This window comes from Scyliorhinus torazame, chromosome 8, assembly GCF_047496885.1.
Source record: "Scyliorhinus torazame isolate Kashiwa2021f chromosome 8, sScyTor2.1, whole genome shotgun sequence".
NCBI classification, from domain to species: Eukaryota; Metazoa; Chordata; class Chondrichthyes; order Carcharhiniformes; family Scyliorhinidae; genus Scyliorhinus; species Scyliorhinus torazame.
Genome location: NC_092714.1, coordinates 259,352,516 through 259,367,981, shown reverse-complemented (window position 1 = coordinate 259,367,981; position 15,466 = coordinate 259,352,516). Strand labels below are relative to the sequence as shown.

Genomic DNA, 15,466 nt, shown 5'->3' with positions numbered 1-15,466 from the left:
TGGTACGCTCCTGTAAGCCACACCCTATTGCGATGGCTGTTGCCTCTCGGACACGCTCAGTAGCTAACCGTATCTCAGTGCCAGGGCACACCTCCCCGAGTGGAAGTCACTGTCAGAATCTCCTCCCTGTTGAAGGAGCCTGGATTCAAATGGGCCTCGTACACATGCACACGTATGTACATATACACACATACTTACAAACATACAGACCCACATACACACACCTATATACACACAGTTTTCTTACAGGTGGATGGGGGGATGTAGGAGGGAGGGTGCGCCTGTGACAGCCGCTCGAGCATTCTCAGATTTGAACTCCTGATCACGGAGTGTGTCAGAACTACAACTCTCATCAGGCACCATGGCCTGGATCTCCCTGCTTGTATACTGCTGCTGCTCACTGCACACGTGCCCAGCAACGAAAGCCACATGGGTAATGTAGTTCCAACCAGTGATTGTTGTCAGGAAAGATCTGCCCCCTCCTCTGTGATTAGCTCAGCAGAGTAATTAACATGTACATTGTGGAAGGGATTTCAGAGTAGCTCTGTCCCTGCTTGGCTGCGAGAAACCCGCTCATTTTGGGACCACCTGTCGCTTGGAGACCCTCGGCACGGTGTGTTTCATTGTAAATCAGCCCCTGCCACAGGCAGTGATTGAAGTGAATGGTCTAGATGCATTTAACGGGAAACTAGAGAAGCTTATGATGAAGGATGGTTGGAATGATAGATGTGGATGAGGGGAGATGGGAGGAGACTTGTGGAGCACAACTGGTTGGTTGGGCTAAATGGACTGTCTCTGTTCCAAATTTTCTGTGTAATCCTATGTAAAGGAGGGAGAATGGGAATGAAAGCAAATGTCAGAAGTACCAGCTGCCATTCGAATCAGCAGACCCTACTTCAGTGATTGGCCACAGAAGCTACTTGCATGAATGTTCATTGGTCATCTGCCATTGAATCAAACATCCCCATTCTCTGCCGCGTAATGTCCAGAGTGAGTGCCATTCATCTGTTACCTCGGTCATCACCTAAAATGCTGTTTTATTTTTAAATTTAGAGTACCCAATTATTTTATTTCCCCCCAATTAAGGGGCAATTTAGCCTGACACTGTGTCGCCCCTCGCCCCCTCTGGGGGACTCCCGGAATCTGGCACATCATAATTGAAGGTTCTTTTGTTTTTCTCCCTCCGTAGATAGTTCAGGCAGTGCCCAATTGGGCCCCCCCCCCCCAACCAACACCCCGACTCCCTCCCTCACCACTATCCTCCTTTCCCCTCTCTCCCCACCACCCCCCTTTCCCTTCTGTTGGTACAGAGGCGAGGGTATCTTGTCTCTCCAGCGCAAAGTTTAGTGCTTGTACCATTTGTTTTTTGTAGAAACGTGTTGTGAAGTGTTTTAATAATCAGAGTATCCCCCCCCCCCCCCCCTCCTCCCTGTACATTGGTACTGAGGGGAGGGTACGCTGTTTCTCCAACACAAAATTAGTGTTTGTACCGTTAGGCCTTGTATATATTTTTTACTGTTTTAATGAAAAGATATGGCCAATCCACCTACCATGCACATCTTTTTGGGTTGTGGGGGTGAGACCCATGCAGACACAGGACATAAAATGCTGTTATGATTTAATTGCACAATCAACTGGCTTAGCCTGTCAATGAATCATTGTAGACCTGTCCGTCCACACTTTAGAAAGAAGCTACAGTTCCAACAATGAGAATATAAATGGAGGGAGTTGCGGAGGCATATACATGTTGTCAGAGGGTTGCTCTGCGGGTTCTGATTTAGTAAATTAAAAGCGTCCAGAGAGCCTCTCAGTCAATGCACTCGTCTTAAACAATGAAAATGTTCTGTTTGTTGATGGAAATATGGAATGTTGATGACACCATCAAAGGGCAGACTTCAGTGATCGAGTTGTGGGAGGAGCTGAATTAATCATTGCACACAATGGAAATTTCACAATTGTTGAACACCTGGGCTTGATGGCCAGGGTAGATAATGCTGATTCCTTCTCTGCTGCACTCAGCTCACAGCCATTTCCTACCACTATCAGCGATTGGACTCTAATATCTGTCAACCATACTCTACTGCTCTCACCACTCTCCAATTTTGAGAAGAGACATTTCAAACGAAAGCAGCATATATTGCATAAAATTTCCATAAATTAAAATGTTAATGATGTCGAAAGAAGGAACTTGCATTTGTATAGCGCCTTTCGTGAGCACAGGTCATCCTGAGCGCCTTGCAGTCAATGAAGTACTTTTTCAAAGTGTAGTTACTGTTGTAATATATTTTGGGGCGGCGCAGTGGTTAGCACTGCTGCCTCACGGCACCGAGGACACTGTCCATGCGGAGTTTGCACATTCTCCCCGTGTCTGCGTGTGTCTCGCCCCCACCACGCAAAGATGTGCAGGGTAAGTGGATTGGCTGCTGTGATCATGGATGCACAAAGGCCAGAACTAACGCCTCCAGATGGGCGAGAAACCCCTTCTGGGGAGGGGAGATGCGGTTGGGTCACTATTTGTGTGTGTTCCAAATTTTTTTCCCAGTGAACTCGAGCAACATTGCTGGCTCAGGCCGTAAAAGGAATGGATTTTTCATCTCAAAACAAATTTTCGAGAGGAAAGTGACCTGATTCACATGCTTTAAGTAGCGTAATATAAATCTGCCAGCAATAACAATTTGTGTGTAAATAACATCTTCGCAGAAAACAAAATGCTCCAAGGCATAGCAGAGGTGCAATCGGACAAATATTGAGGCCAAATCAAAGACATCAGGAAAGATGACCTAATGCTTGTGTGCTTTGAGGTGCAGCCAGGAGTCCAGAGAGAGAATTCCAGAATTTGGCACCCCGGTGGCTAACGGGACCGCTGCCAATGTTGAGGTATGGGGAATATTCAGGAATAGTGTTGTAAGGCTGGAGATGGCAGAAATAGGAAGGGAAAGGCCATGAAGATAAGAATATTACTTTGAGGTACTGAGAGTAATTAAACCTTCTAATCTGATTAGGAGAGGAATCAGAGTGGGGTTTCAAGCTGTTTCTGTAATGGTGACCCCATGGTAAGCAGCACCGTGGTGTCCATTTACCATCCGTCTCCAATATACAACAAAAATACCCCTGCAAATCATAGAATCCCTACAGTGCAGGAGGCGTCCATTCAGTACGTTGGGTCTGCACCGACCCTCTGAAGGAGCACTCTACCGAGGCCCACTCCCCTGCCCGATCTCCGTATCCCTGCGCATTGATCAGGGCCAATCCGCCAAACCTGCACGTCTTTGGACTGGCGAGGAAACCCGGAGCAAACCCACGCAGACACTGGGAGAACGTGCAAACTCCACACAGACCGTCACCCGAGACCGGGATCGAACCCGAGGCCGGAATCAAACCTGGGTCCCTGGCACTGTGAAGCAGCAGTGCTAACCACTGTGCCACCATATTAGTGACGCCTAAAATGCTGGGACTGCACAGGAGATGCCGGATCTGATGTATTGCCTTTTGAATGAGACACAGAACCGAGGCCCTGTCAGGCGGACCTAAAAGCTGCCATAGGATTATTTCAAAGAACAGGGGAGTTCCCTTTGGCCGATATTTATCCCTCAACCGATGAACAACACGACTGTTTATCACATTGGTGTTTATGGGATCTTGCTATGCGCAAAATGGCTGCTGCGTTTCCTCGACTTGATAAGTATTTAATTGGCCACAAAGCACTCTGGGACAGCGTGAAAGGAGCAACATAAATGCAAGTTGTTCCTTTTGCATCTTAGTTTTATTTGATGGCCTCTCGGTTCAATGTTTCTCCCAGTCCGCAGTGCCAAATAACGTGATCGGATTTGAAGACAGAAAGGCTGCTTGTAGTTTTTTTGCAGGGCAACGGTCAGCTCCACATTGGATGTGAGGTGAAAGTTGCTTGCCCGTATTCGTGAAGTAACAAAAATGAAGCGGAATTGAAGACCAGCTATTGGAAAAATGCCCTGTGCCTGAAGTTGAAATTAACACGATGAATAATTTTGTGTTTTGTTCCCGTCAGCTTTTTTTTTTGAGGGGGAGGTGAAAAGTGTAAGGAAGGCGATCAGCAAAAATGTACAGTAGTTGCAGAGGCAGCACACTTGTCAGCCCACCAGTCCTGCTAATCCTTCAGCTCTTGTGACAAAATCAATTCTGTGTTTGCTGTTGGGAGCGATTAATTTCTAGCGCGAGGTGGGGGCGGGGGAAGAGAAAGCAAAACAGTTTCTATTTTCTGCAGTTTTCTTACCTTCGGTGCGTCTTGTATTCGTGCTCTGCGCTGCAATAAACTGGGTCCAGCGTGGCCCATCCATCCACAGCCTTGTATTAAAGTGTGTGCTGCATCCTCGGGGCGTGGGTGGAATCTGCGAGGGAGGGAACGGCAAGCACACATCTAATTTTGACAGGCCTATCTGCTTGTGTTCATGTTATGGGAGTTTGTTTCTTTGTATGCGGGACTCGCTGCTCTTTTGTCCTCGTCCCTTTAGTTAAAACCTACCCTCAAAAGAAAAAAAAAGAGAGTGGATTTGAGTGACTGAGTCACAGTTGTGTTCCATCGCTGCTGCACAATTTGCTAAGCTTTGTGAAGAGAGCTGAATACCGTGGACTGGGAAATAAATTTTGTTGCAGAGTGCGTCTTTAGGGCTGTTTGCGGAGAAATCTTGAGGCTCAAATTTGCACATGGCGACAGGAGAATTTTACAACAATTTCTTTCCTCTCTGGCCCAGGTGAGTGGATGCGGATGGAGCCTTGCACTTGGTGTGAGGCAAGAGTTTTTTAAAATATAAATTTCGAGTACCCAGTTATTTATTTTTTCTCAAATTAAGGGGCAATTTAGCGTGGCCGATCCACCTAACCTGCACATCCTTGGGTTGTGGGGGTGAAAACCCACGTAGACACAGGGATAATGTGCAAACTCCACAGAGACTGTGACCCGGGGCCGGGATTCGAACCCGGGTCCTCAGCGCCGCAGTCCCAGTGCTATCCACTGCGCCACATGCCGCCCGTGAGGCGAGTGTTAGGGAGCAGGTGAAGTCTGCAGGAAGAAGGAATGTCTGCCTGGGATGAGGCAATAATATTCATTCATTTTTTTTCAAAACCCAAAATTTTGTGTGTTTTTATTACATAATGCAACACAATAGCGGTAGAATCAGAGTTGTATTTTGCAGAGTGGGGTGAGGCAGCAGTGTGAATTTTATTGATATACAATGTCAGTGCTAGGGAATAGAACACCACCCTTTTCCTTGTTTTAAAAAAAAATCAAGATTTTCACTGTCCCCAGGTCAAGTATTGCCTGGCTTGGATGATGAGTAATGCTCACTAATTTTGCCCAAACCTTTTTTTAAATAAATTTAGAGTACCCAATTGATTTTTTCCAATTAAGGGGTAATTTAACGTGGCCAATCCACCTAGGCTGCACGACTTGGGGTTGTGGGGGCGAAACTCACGCAGACACTGGGAGAATGTGCAAACTCCACACGGACAGTGACCCAGAGCCGGGAACGAACCTGAGACCTCGGCGCCGTGAGGCAGCAGGGCTAACCACTGCGCCACTGTGCTAACCATTTTGCCCAAACCTTAACCCAGCCCTCAGAATCATCTTTTTATATATATATCTCCTTTCATGGGGTTTGAGTGTCGCCGGCAAGGCAAGCATTTGTTGCCCATCCTTATTTGCCCTTGAGAAGGTGGTAGTAAGTGCAGCCTTGTATGTAGCTTGTCTGGTGTCGATCCAACCGCAGTGTTGTTGGGGAGAGAGTTTCAGGTTTTGGCCCAGCGGCAATGAAGGAACAACAATATAGATCCAAGTCAGGATGGTGTGTGACTTGGAGGGAATTGGATTGGATTGGATTTGTTTATTGTCACGTGTACTGAGGTACAGTGAAAAGTATTTTTCTGCGAGCAGCTCAACAGATCATTAAGTACATGAGAAGAAAAGGGAATAAAAGAAAATACATAATAGGGCAACACAACATATACTTGCCGGTTGTGGTGTTCTGATGAGTCCGCTGCCCATGTCCTCCTCCTAGATGGTGGAGATAGTGGGCAGCATGGTAGCATTGTGGATAGCACAATTGCTTCACAGCTCCAGGGTCCCAGGTTCGATTCCCAGTGGGTCACTGTCTGTGCGGAGTCTGCACATCCTCCCCGTGTGTGCGTGGGTTTCCTCCGGGTGCTCCGGTTTCCCCCCACAGTCCAAAGATGTGCAGGTTAGGTGGATTGGCCATGCTAAATTGCCCATAGTGTCCAAAATTGCCCTTGGTGTTGGGTGGGGTTACTGGGTTATGGGGATAGGGTGGAGGTGTGGACCTTGAGTAGGGTGCTCTTTCCAAGAGCCGGTGCAGACTCGATGGGCCGAATGGCCTCCTTCTGCACTGTAAATTCTATGATAGTGGGTTTGGAAGCTGCTGTTGAAGGTGGCTTGGTACGTTGCTGTAGTGTATCTTGTGGATGGCGATTCTACCACTGTGCTGGTGTGAATGCTGGGGTGCCAATCAAGTGGGCTGCTTTGTCCTGGATGGGGTCGGCTTCTCGTGATGTTTCCACTTTTTACACCAGCCAACCTCTGATAGTATGTTAGATCCGAATCCTCCAGCAGTGGTAAGGTCCGACAGTCGGGTTCAGTGTCCTTGAGAAAAACGTTGTTGCCCGTTGTTATGTACGGTTTCTTACTGAAAGTTTTGGTACCATCTCAGGACAGGATTTCCCCACGTGCAAATAAGTAACTCATGGTGCTAACTATCCAGGCCAACATCTGAATGGTGGCCCTTACATGGCAGAGGGACAAACTTTGAAAGTAAGGGGTTGGTGCCCTGAAGAGGGAGGGTTGGCAAGGAACGACCATGAAGCTGCAAAACTGGCTTCATAGAATCGACAGCAGATTGCTGCCATTAAGTTGACATTTATTTTTCTGCCTGAAGGAGGCAGTGGCCTCGTGGCTTTGTCACTGGAGTAGTGATCCAGGGACCCAGGGTAATAGTGATCCAGGGACCCAGGGTAATAGTGATCCAGGGATCCAGGGACCCAGGATAATAGTGATCCAGGGACCCAGGGTAATAGTGATCCAGGGACCCAGGGTAATAGTGATCCAGGGACCCAGGGTAATAGTGATCCAGGGACCCAGGGTAATAGTGATCCAGGGACCCAGGGTAATAGTGATCCGGGGACCCAGGGTAATAGTGATCCGGGGACCCAGGGTAATAATGATCCGGGGACCCAGGGTAATAGTGATCCAGGGACCCAGGGTAATAGTGATCCACGGACCCAGGGTAATAGTGATCCAGGGACCCAGGGTAATAGTGATCCAGGGACCCAGGGTAATAGTGATCCAGGGACCTGGGTTCAAATCCTACCATGGCAGATGGTGGGGTTTGAATTCAATAAAAATCTGGAGTTCAAACTCTAACGATGACCATTAAACGATTGTCGTAAAAACCCATCTGGTTCAGTAATGTCCTTTCGGGAAAGAAATCTGATATGCTTGCCAGGTCTTTTTTTTTAAATTTAGAGTACCCAATTCATTTTTTCCAAATAAGGGGCAATTTATTGTGGCCAATCCACCTACCCTGCACATCTTTGGGTTGTGGGGGCGAAACCCACGCAGACACGGGGAGAAAGTGCAAACTCCACACGGACAGTAACCCAGGGCCGAGATCGAACCTGGGACCTCGGCGCTGTGAGGCAGCAGTGCTAACCACTGTGCTACCGTATTTCCTTTGCTTGCCAGGTCTGGCCGGCATGTGACTTGAGGCCTGCAATGAAGTGGTTGACTCCTAATTGACCCCTGAAATTAGGGCGGTTCGGGATGGGATGTTGGCCCTGCTAGCGAGACCCACATTCCATGAAAGAATACTTTGTATTCCGGCATCGGGGTCCTGCTATTGGTGGCCAATGTGCTCTGAATCCACTGGCTGCTTCGAAAACTGTTGGCAAATCTAGTAGGTGGTGTTTCTGTCTTTGAAAACCTCTTGTTTTGATGGTTTGGAGCCTTACGATGCACAGGTGCTGCCTGGTTTACTTTGGAGCTGCTGTCAGAACAACAACAACTTGCTTTATATAGCACCTTCAGAGTAACACATCCCATGGTGCTTTACAGGAATATAAGCAGACAGAATATCTCACAGAGCCACGTACGGAGATATCGGAGGAGGTGATCAAAAACGTGATCAGTGGGAAGGGTTGAAAGAAACATCTGGGGAGGTGGAGAAGTTTAAGGAGGGAATTCCAAAGCTTCAAGTTCAGGCAGCTGAAACAAATGTTGGAGCAGTTGAAGTTGGAATGAATGAGGCCAGATTTGGCACAAATCAAAATAATGAAAGGCAAGATGGACCAGTGCGAAAAGAGGCAGGCACTGGGTTGAATTTTTGGATTGTGGACTGCTCTCTCAGACAGGGAGTTTTGCACTCTGGCAGGATGATTCTCAAGCTAATTGAGGAAATAATAAGAAATTGGAATTTGCATTTTGCATCATTGTTTGAGATTGAACTGCAGAATTTTTTTGTTGAAAGTAAGGAATGGAATCTAACTTAAAAAGTTGTTCACAGTGAATTGTTTTTCTTTTGAGCAATCAGAGCAAACGCCCACTGCCCCCCCCCCCCCACCCCCTCCTCCCCTCCTCCATTCTCTGCACCCCCCCCCCATCCCCCACCACCCATATGTTGGGAGAGGGAGAAATAGCGGAAATTCACCGGCAGGGTCACATACTTTGTCCTTTATCGCAGCTTCAAATCCATTAAATTTAATCGAAAGGAATTTAACCCTTATTTTATTTAGGCAAAGAAAAGAAGCACATGGTGAGCAATTGCCTGAGGGAACAAACTCTAGGACGCAGGCAGCAGATGCTCAACATGTGGGCACAGGCCCACACCCAGCCCTGCTGCAAACATGTTATTTTTCAAGTGGAATTGAGAGCTGCCTTGCTCCATTTGAAGCTTTTCAGTATTCATGGAGAGGACAGTTTTCTTTTTACTGCAACCAGACGTTTAAGGAGATGGGCACCGGTTTCAACAGTTCATGATCAGAATCTGTGCGATACATTTTCCTCTCCTACCCCTTGCCCACCCCACCAGAAGTTGAGTAGGTTCGTATTTTGTGTCAGCATCTAAGTGAAGAATACTGTGTGTGTGTGTGTGTGTGTGTGTCCGTCCATCTGGTGTGTGTGCCTGTGGCATGTGTATGAGTGCCTGGTGTGTGTGTCCTGTCCATGTGTGAGTGTCTGCTTACGCATTTACACGTGTGTTGTCTGTCCGTGTGTTTGTGTGCATGCATATCTGTGTCTGTCTGTGTTTTTTGTCTGTCATGGTGTGTGTGTGCTGTCTGTCTCGGTGTGTGTGTGTGCTGTCTGTCTCGGTGTGTGTGTGTGCTGTCTGTCTCGGTGTGTGTGTGTGCTGTCTGTCTCGGTGTGTGTGTGTGCTCTCTGTCTCGGTGGGGTGTGTGTGCTGTCTGTCTCGGTGTGTGTGTGTGCTCTCTGTCTCGGTGTGTGTGTGCGCTCTCTGTCTCGGTGTGTGTGTGCGCTCTCTGTCTCGGTGTATGTGCGCTCTCTGTCTCGGTGTGTGTGTGCGCTCTCTGTCTCGGTGTGTGTGTGCGCTCTCTGTCTCGGTGTGTGTGTGTGCTGTCCGGTGTGTGTGTGTGCTGTCTGTCCGGTGTGTGTGTGTGCGCTCTCTGTCTCGGTGTGTGTGTGTGTGTGTGCTGTCTGTCTCGGTGTGTGTGTGCGCTCTCTGTCTCGGTGTGTGTGTGCGCGCTCTGTCTCGGTGTGTGTGTGCGCTCTTTGTCTCGGTGTGTGTGTGTGCGCTCTCTGTCTCGGTGTGTGTGTGCTCTCTTTGTCTCGGTGTGTGTGTGCGCTCTCTGTCTCGGTGTGTGTGTGTGCTGTCTGTCCGGTGTGTGTGTGTGCTGTCTGTCCGGTGTGTGTGTGCGCTCTCTGTCTCGGTATGTGTGTGCGCTCTCTGTCTCGGTGTGTGTGTGTGCTGTCTGTCCGGTGTGTGTGTGTGTGCTGTTTGTCTCGGTGTGTGTGTGTGCTGTCTGTCTGGTGTGTGTGTGTGCTGTCTGTCCGGTGTGTGTGTGTGTGTGCTGTCTGTCCGGTGTGTGTGTGTGTGTGCTGTCTGTCCGGTGTGTGTGTGTGCTGTCTGTCCGGTGTGTGTGTGTGCGCTCTCTGTCTCGGTGTGTGTGTGTGTGTGTGTGTGCTGTCTGTCTGGTGTGTGTGTGTGCGCTCTCTGTCTCGGTGTGTGTGTGTGCTGTCTGTCCTGTGTGTGTGTGCTGTCTGTCCGGTGTGTGTGTGTGCTCTCTGTCTCGGTGTGTGTGTGTGTGCGCTGTCTGTCCCGGTGTGTGTTTGCTGTCTGTCCGGTGCGTGTGTGCTGTCTGTCCGGTGTGTGTGTGTGTGTCTCGGTGTGTGTGCTGTCTGTCTCGGTGTGTGTGTGCTGTGTGTCTCAGTGTGTATGTGTTTGTCTCGGTGTGTGCTGTGTCTCTCTGTGTGTGCTGTGTGACTCAGTGTGTGTGTGTGTGTGTGCTGTCTGTCTCGGTTTGTGTGTGTGTGTCTCGGTGTGTGTGTGTGTGTCTCGGTGTGTGTGTGTGCTGTCTGTCTCGGTCTGTGTGTGTGTGTTGTCTGTCTCGGTGTGTGTGTGTGTTGTCTGTCCAGTGTGTGTGTGTGTGCTGTCTGTCTCGGTGTGTGTGTGTTGTCTGTCCGGTGTGTGTGCTGTCTGTCTCGGTGTGTGTGTGTGCTGTCTGTCTCGGTGTGTGTGTTGTCTGTCCAGTGTGTGTGTGTGTGTGCTGTCTGTCTCGGTGTGTGTGCGCTGTCTGTCTCGGTGTGTGTGTGCGCTGTCTGTCTCGGTGTGTGTGTGCGCTGTCTGTCTCGGTGTGTGTGTGTGTGTGTGCTGTCTGTCCGGTGTGTGTGTGTTGTCTGTCTCGGTGTGTGTGTGTGTGTGTACTGTCTGTCTCGGTGTGTGTGTGCGCTGTCTGTCTCGGTGTGTGTGTGCGCTCTCTGTCTCGGTGTGTGTGTGTGCCGGCTGTCTCGGTGTGTGTGTGTGCCGGCTGTCTCGGTGTGTGTGTGTGCCGGCTGTCTCGGTGTGTGTGTGTGCCGTCCGTCTCGGTGTGTGTGTGCGCTGTCTGTCCGGTGTGTGTGTGTGTTGTCTGTCTCGGTGTGTGTGCTGTCTGTCTCGGTGTGTGTGTGCTGTCTGTCCCGGTGTGTGTGTGTGCTGTCTGTCCCGGTGTGTGTGTGTGCTGTCTGTCCGGTGCGTGTGTGCTGTCTGCCCGGTGTGTGTGTGTGTGCGCTGTCTGTCCGGTGCGTGTGTGCTGTCTGTCCGGTGTGTGTGCTGTCTGTCTCGGTTTGTGTGTGTGTGTCTCGGTGTGTGTGTGTGTGTGCTGTCTGTCTCGGTGTGTTTGTGTGTGTTGTCTGTCTCGGTGTGTGTGTGTTGTCTGTCCGGTGTGTGTGTGTGTGCTGTCTGTCTCGGTGTGTGTGAGTTGTCTGTCCGGTGTGTGTGTGTGTGTGCTGTCTGTCTCGGTGTGTGTGTGCGCTCTCTGTATCGGTGTGTGTGTGCGCTCTCTGTCTCGGTGTGTGTGTGCGCTCTCTGTCTCGGTGTGTGTGTGTGTTGTCTGTCTCGGTGTGTGTGTGTGTGTTGTCTGTCTCGGTGTGTGTGTGTGTGTGCTGTCTGTCTCGGTGTGTGTGCGTGTGTGCTGTCTGTCTCGGTGTGTGTGTGCGCTGTCTGTCTCGGTGTGTGTGTGCTGTCTGTCTCGGTGTGTGTGTGTGTTGTCTGTCTCGGTGTGTGTGTGTGTGCTGTCTGTCTCGGTGTGTGTGTGCGCTGTCTGTCTCGGTGTGTGTGTGTGTGCTGTCTGTCTCGGTGTGTGTTGTCTGTCCGGTGTGTGTGTGTGTGCTGTCTGTCTCGGTGTGTGTGTGTTGTCTGTCCTGTGTGTGTGTGCTGTCTGTCTGTGTGTGTGTGTGTGCGCTGTCTGTCTCGGTGTGTGTGTGCTGTCTGTCCGGTGTGTGTGTGCGCTCTCTGTCTCGGTGTGTGTGTGCGCTCTCTGTCTCGGTGTGTGTGTGTGTTGTCTGTCTCGGTGTGTGTGTGTGTGTTGTCTGTCTCGGTGTGTGTGTGTGTGTGCTGTCTGTCTCGGTGTGTGTGCGTGTGTGCTGTCTGTCTCGGTGTGTGTGTGCGCTGTCTGTCTCGGTGTGTGTGTGCTGTCTGTCTCGGTGTGTGTGTGTGTTGTCTGTCTCGGTGTGTGTGTGTGTGCTGTCTGTCTCGGTGTGTGTGTGCGCTGTCTGTCTCGGTGTGTGTGTGTGTGCTGTCTGTCTCGGTGTGTGTTGTCTGTCCGGTGTGTGTGTGTGTGCTGTCTGTCTCGGTGTGTGTGTGTTGTCTGTCCTGTGTGTGTGTGCTGTCTGTCTGTGTGTGTGTGTGTGCGCTGTCTGTCTCGGTGTGTGTGTGCTGTCTGTCCGGTGTGTGTGTGTTGTCTGTCTCGGTGTGTGTGTGTGTGTGCTGTCTGTCTCGGTGTGTGTGTGTTGTTTGTCCGGTGTGTGTGTGTGTGTGTGTGTGCTGTCTGTCTCGGTGTGTGTGTGTGCTGTCTGTCTCGGTGTGTGTGTGTGTGCTGTCTGTCTCGGTGTGTGTGTGTGTGCTGTCTGTCTCGGTTATGTGTGTGCTGTCTGTCTCGGTGTGTGTGCTGTCTGTCTCGGTGTGTGTGTGTGCTGTCTGTCTCGGTGTGTGTGTGTGTGTGCTGTCTGTGTGTGTGTGTGTGTGTGTGCTGTCTGTCTCGGTGTGTGTGTGTGTGCTGTCTGTCTCGGTGTGTGTGTGTGCTGTCTGTCTCGGTGTGTGTGTGTGTTGTCTGTCTGTGTGTGTGCTGTCTGTCTCGGTGTGTGTCTGTGTGTGCCGTCTGTCTCGGTGTGTGTGTGTGTGTGTGTTGCCTGTGTGTGTGCTGTCTGTCTTGGGGTGTGTGTGTGCGCTGTCCGTCTCAATGTGTGTGTCCCGTCTGTCTGTCTCGGGGTGTGTGTGTGTGTTGTCTGTCTCGGTGTGTGTGCGCGTGTGCTGTCTGTCTCGGTGTGTGTGTGCGTGTGCTGTCTGTCTCGGTGTGTGTGTGTGTGCTGTCTGTCTCGGTGTGTGTGCTGTCTGTCTCGGTGTGTGTGCTGTCTGTGTCGGTGTGTTTGTGTGTGTGCTGTCTGTCTCGGTGTGTGTGCTGTCTGTGTCGGTGTGTTTGTGTGTGTGCTGCCTGTCTAGGTGCATGTGTGTGCTGTCTGTGTCAGTGTGTTTGTGTCTGTGCGCTGTCTGTGTGTGTGTGTGTGTGCGCGCTGTCTGTGTGTGTGTGTGTGTGTGCTGTATGTTTCGGTGTGTGTGTGCTGTGTCTCGATGTGTGTGCGTGCGCTGTCTGTCTCGATGTGTGTGTGTGTGTGTGTGTGTGCGCGTGTTGTCTGTCTCGGTGTGTGTGTGTGCTGTTTGTCTCGGTGTGTGTGTCCCGTCTGTCTGTCTCGGTGTGTGTGTGTGTGTGCTGTTGTGTCGGTGTGTGTGTCCCGTCTGTCTGTCTCGGTGTGTGTGTGTGCTGTCTGTCTCAGTGTGTGTGTGCGTGTGCTGTCTGTCTCGGTGTGTGTGTGTGCTGTCTGTCTCGGTGTGTGTGTGTGCTGTCTGTCTCGGTGTGTGTGTGCGTGTGCTGTCTGTCTCGGTGTGTGTGTGCGTGTGCTGTCTGTCTCGGTGTGTGTGCGTGTGCTGTCTGTCTCGGTGTGTGTGCTGTCTGTCTCGGTGTGTGTGCTGTCTGTGTCGGTGTGTTTGTGTGTGTGCTGTCTGTCTCGGTGTGTGTGCTGTCTGTGTCGGTGTGTTTGTGTGTGCGCTGTCTGTCTCTGTGTGTGTGCTGCCTGTCTAGGTGCATGTGTGTGCTGTCTGTGTCAGTGTGTTTGTGTCTGTGCGCTGTCTGTGTGTGTGTGTGTGTGTGCGCGCTGTCTGTGTGTGTGTGTGTGCTGTATGTTTCGGTGTGTGTGTGCTGTGTCTCGATGTGTGTGCGTGCGCTGTCTGTCTCGATGTGTGTGTGTGTGTGTGCGCGTGTTGTCTGTCTCGGTGTGTGTGTGCTGTCTGTCTCGGTGTGTGTGTGTGCTGTTTGTCTCGGTGTGTGTGTCCCGTCTGTCTGTCTCGGTGTGTGTGTGTGCTGTTGTGTCGGTGTGTGTGTCCCGTCTGTCTGTCTCGGTGTGTGTGTGTGCTGTCTGTCTCGGTGTGTGCTGTCTGTGTCAGTGTGTATGTGTGTGTGTATGTGCTGTCCGTCTCGGTGTGTGTCTCGTGTCTGTCTCCGTATCTGTCTCGTGTCTGTCTCCGTATCTGTCTCGGGTCTGTCTCCGTATCTGTCTCGGGTCTGTCTCCGTCTCGGGTCTGTCGGTCTCGGTAGGTGGACCACTCGCTACATAAATAGGTTTTTCCTCATGTTATCATTGCTTCTTTTGCTAATCAGTTAAAATCTATGTCCTCTAGTTCTTGACCCCTCCACAAATCAGTTCCTGTAGTGGCCCTGTGGCTAAATCCAGTGTTGTGACACTGTACCGCAACCAGCTTTGCTGAGTTCGCCTGAGTCGCAGTGATTGTTTTAGATGCCGGATGTTTTGCGGATTTCCCCCATCCCTGCCTTTGAGGGTAGATGAAACTGTTCCCAAATGATCCTGACTGGGAAGTTTCCCAGTTTGTGCTTGTTGGATGTGGACAGCATTAAACTAGTCCATGATGATCTCCTCATTCGGCCGACAGTTGCAGTCTAGACTGACATAAGTAAGAATGATCATTTGGGTCAAGTGCAACTAAGCCCTTGGGGCCATATTCTAACATAAGCTATTGAGCTGGTGCGGAGAAGAGCTCTTCCTCCGCAGTTGTTTAGCCATAGCATAAATGAGAGCTAGTTTTATACAAGTGGAAATTAAGATTATTCTAGTGTCTCTTGAATAATTTCTGTAATTTAAGAACAGTGACAATTCGTTCCTCATTCCTCAGCTGTTTCTCTTTAATGCTTTGAAACAGTTGGTCAGAGGCATCTTGCCATATCGTTTAGAATGTTTTTTTATTTAATCTCTCTTGCCACTCTGCTTTTCAATCCTCCAGTTCTCCCCTTTCCCAACATTCACCCAAATCAGTGGCCTCCTGGAGATTAACACCAATCAACACTTTGAAGCTGTGTCTCAGCTGGGGGAGATGAGTGACGAAACGTCTGCCTGTACCTTGCACCTGAGCAGCAGATTAGAGGGGACAGTGGTGTTGTGTTAATGTTACTAATCCAGAGGCCCAGTCTAATGCTCTGAGGACCTGGGTCCAAATCCCGCCATGGCAGCTGGTGGAATTTAACTTCGATTAATAAATCTGGGACTGAAAATAGTCTCAGTAATGATGAGCATGGAATTATCATCGGTTGTTGTAAAAATCCACCTGGTTCACTCATGGCCTTTAGGGAAGGAAACTTGCCTGGCCTACATGTGGGTCCAGACCCACCCTCTGAAATGGCCGAGCAAGCCACTCCGTTCAAAGGCAAT

The 15,466-nt window shown here is 50.1% G+C and overlaps 1 protein-coding gene across 6 annotated transcripts in view; it reads left to right on the top strand.

The window, feature by feature from the left end:
* The window catches only part of LOC140428571 (rho GTPase-activating protein 39-like), a 302,434-nt gene that overhangs the window by 244,847 nt on the left and 42,121 nt on the right, over positions 1-15,466 (top strand). The window contains exon 1 of one of the 6 annotated variants that reach the window (XM_072515199.1): positions 4,358-4,727. The exons of the other annotated variants lie outside the window; for them this stretch is intronic. Coding sequence (XP_072371300.1) covers positions 4,681-4,727 — 47 coding nt within the window. The 5' untranslated portion in view covers positions 4,358-4,680. Of the gene's footprint in view, positions 1-4,357; positions 4,728-15,466 lie in introns of those variants that run through there. 6 annotated transcript variants of the gene reach the window in all.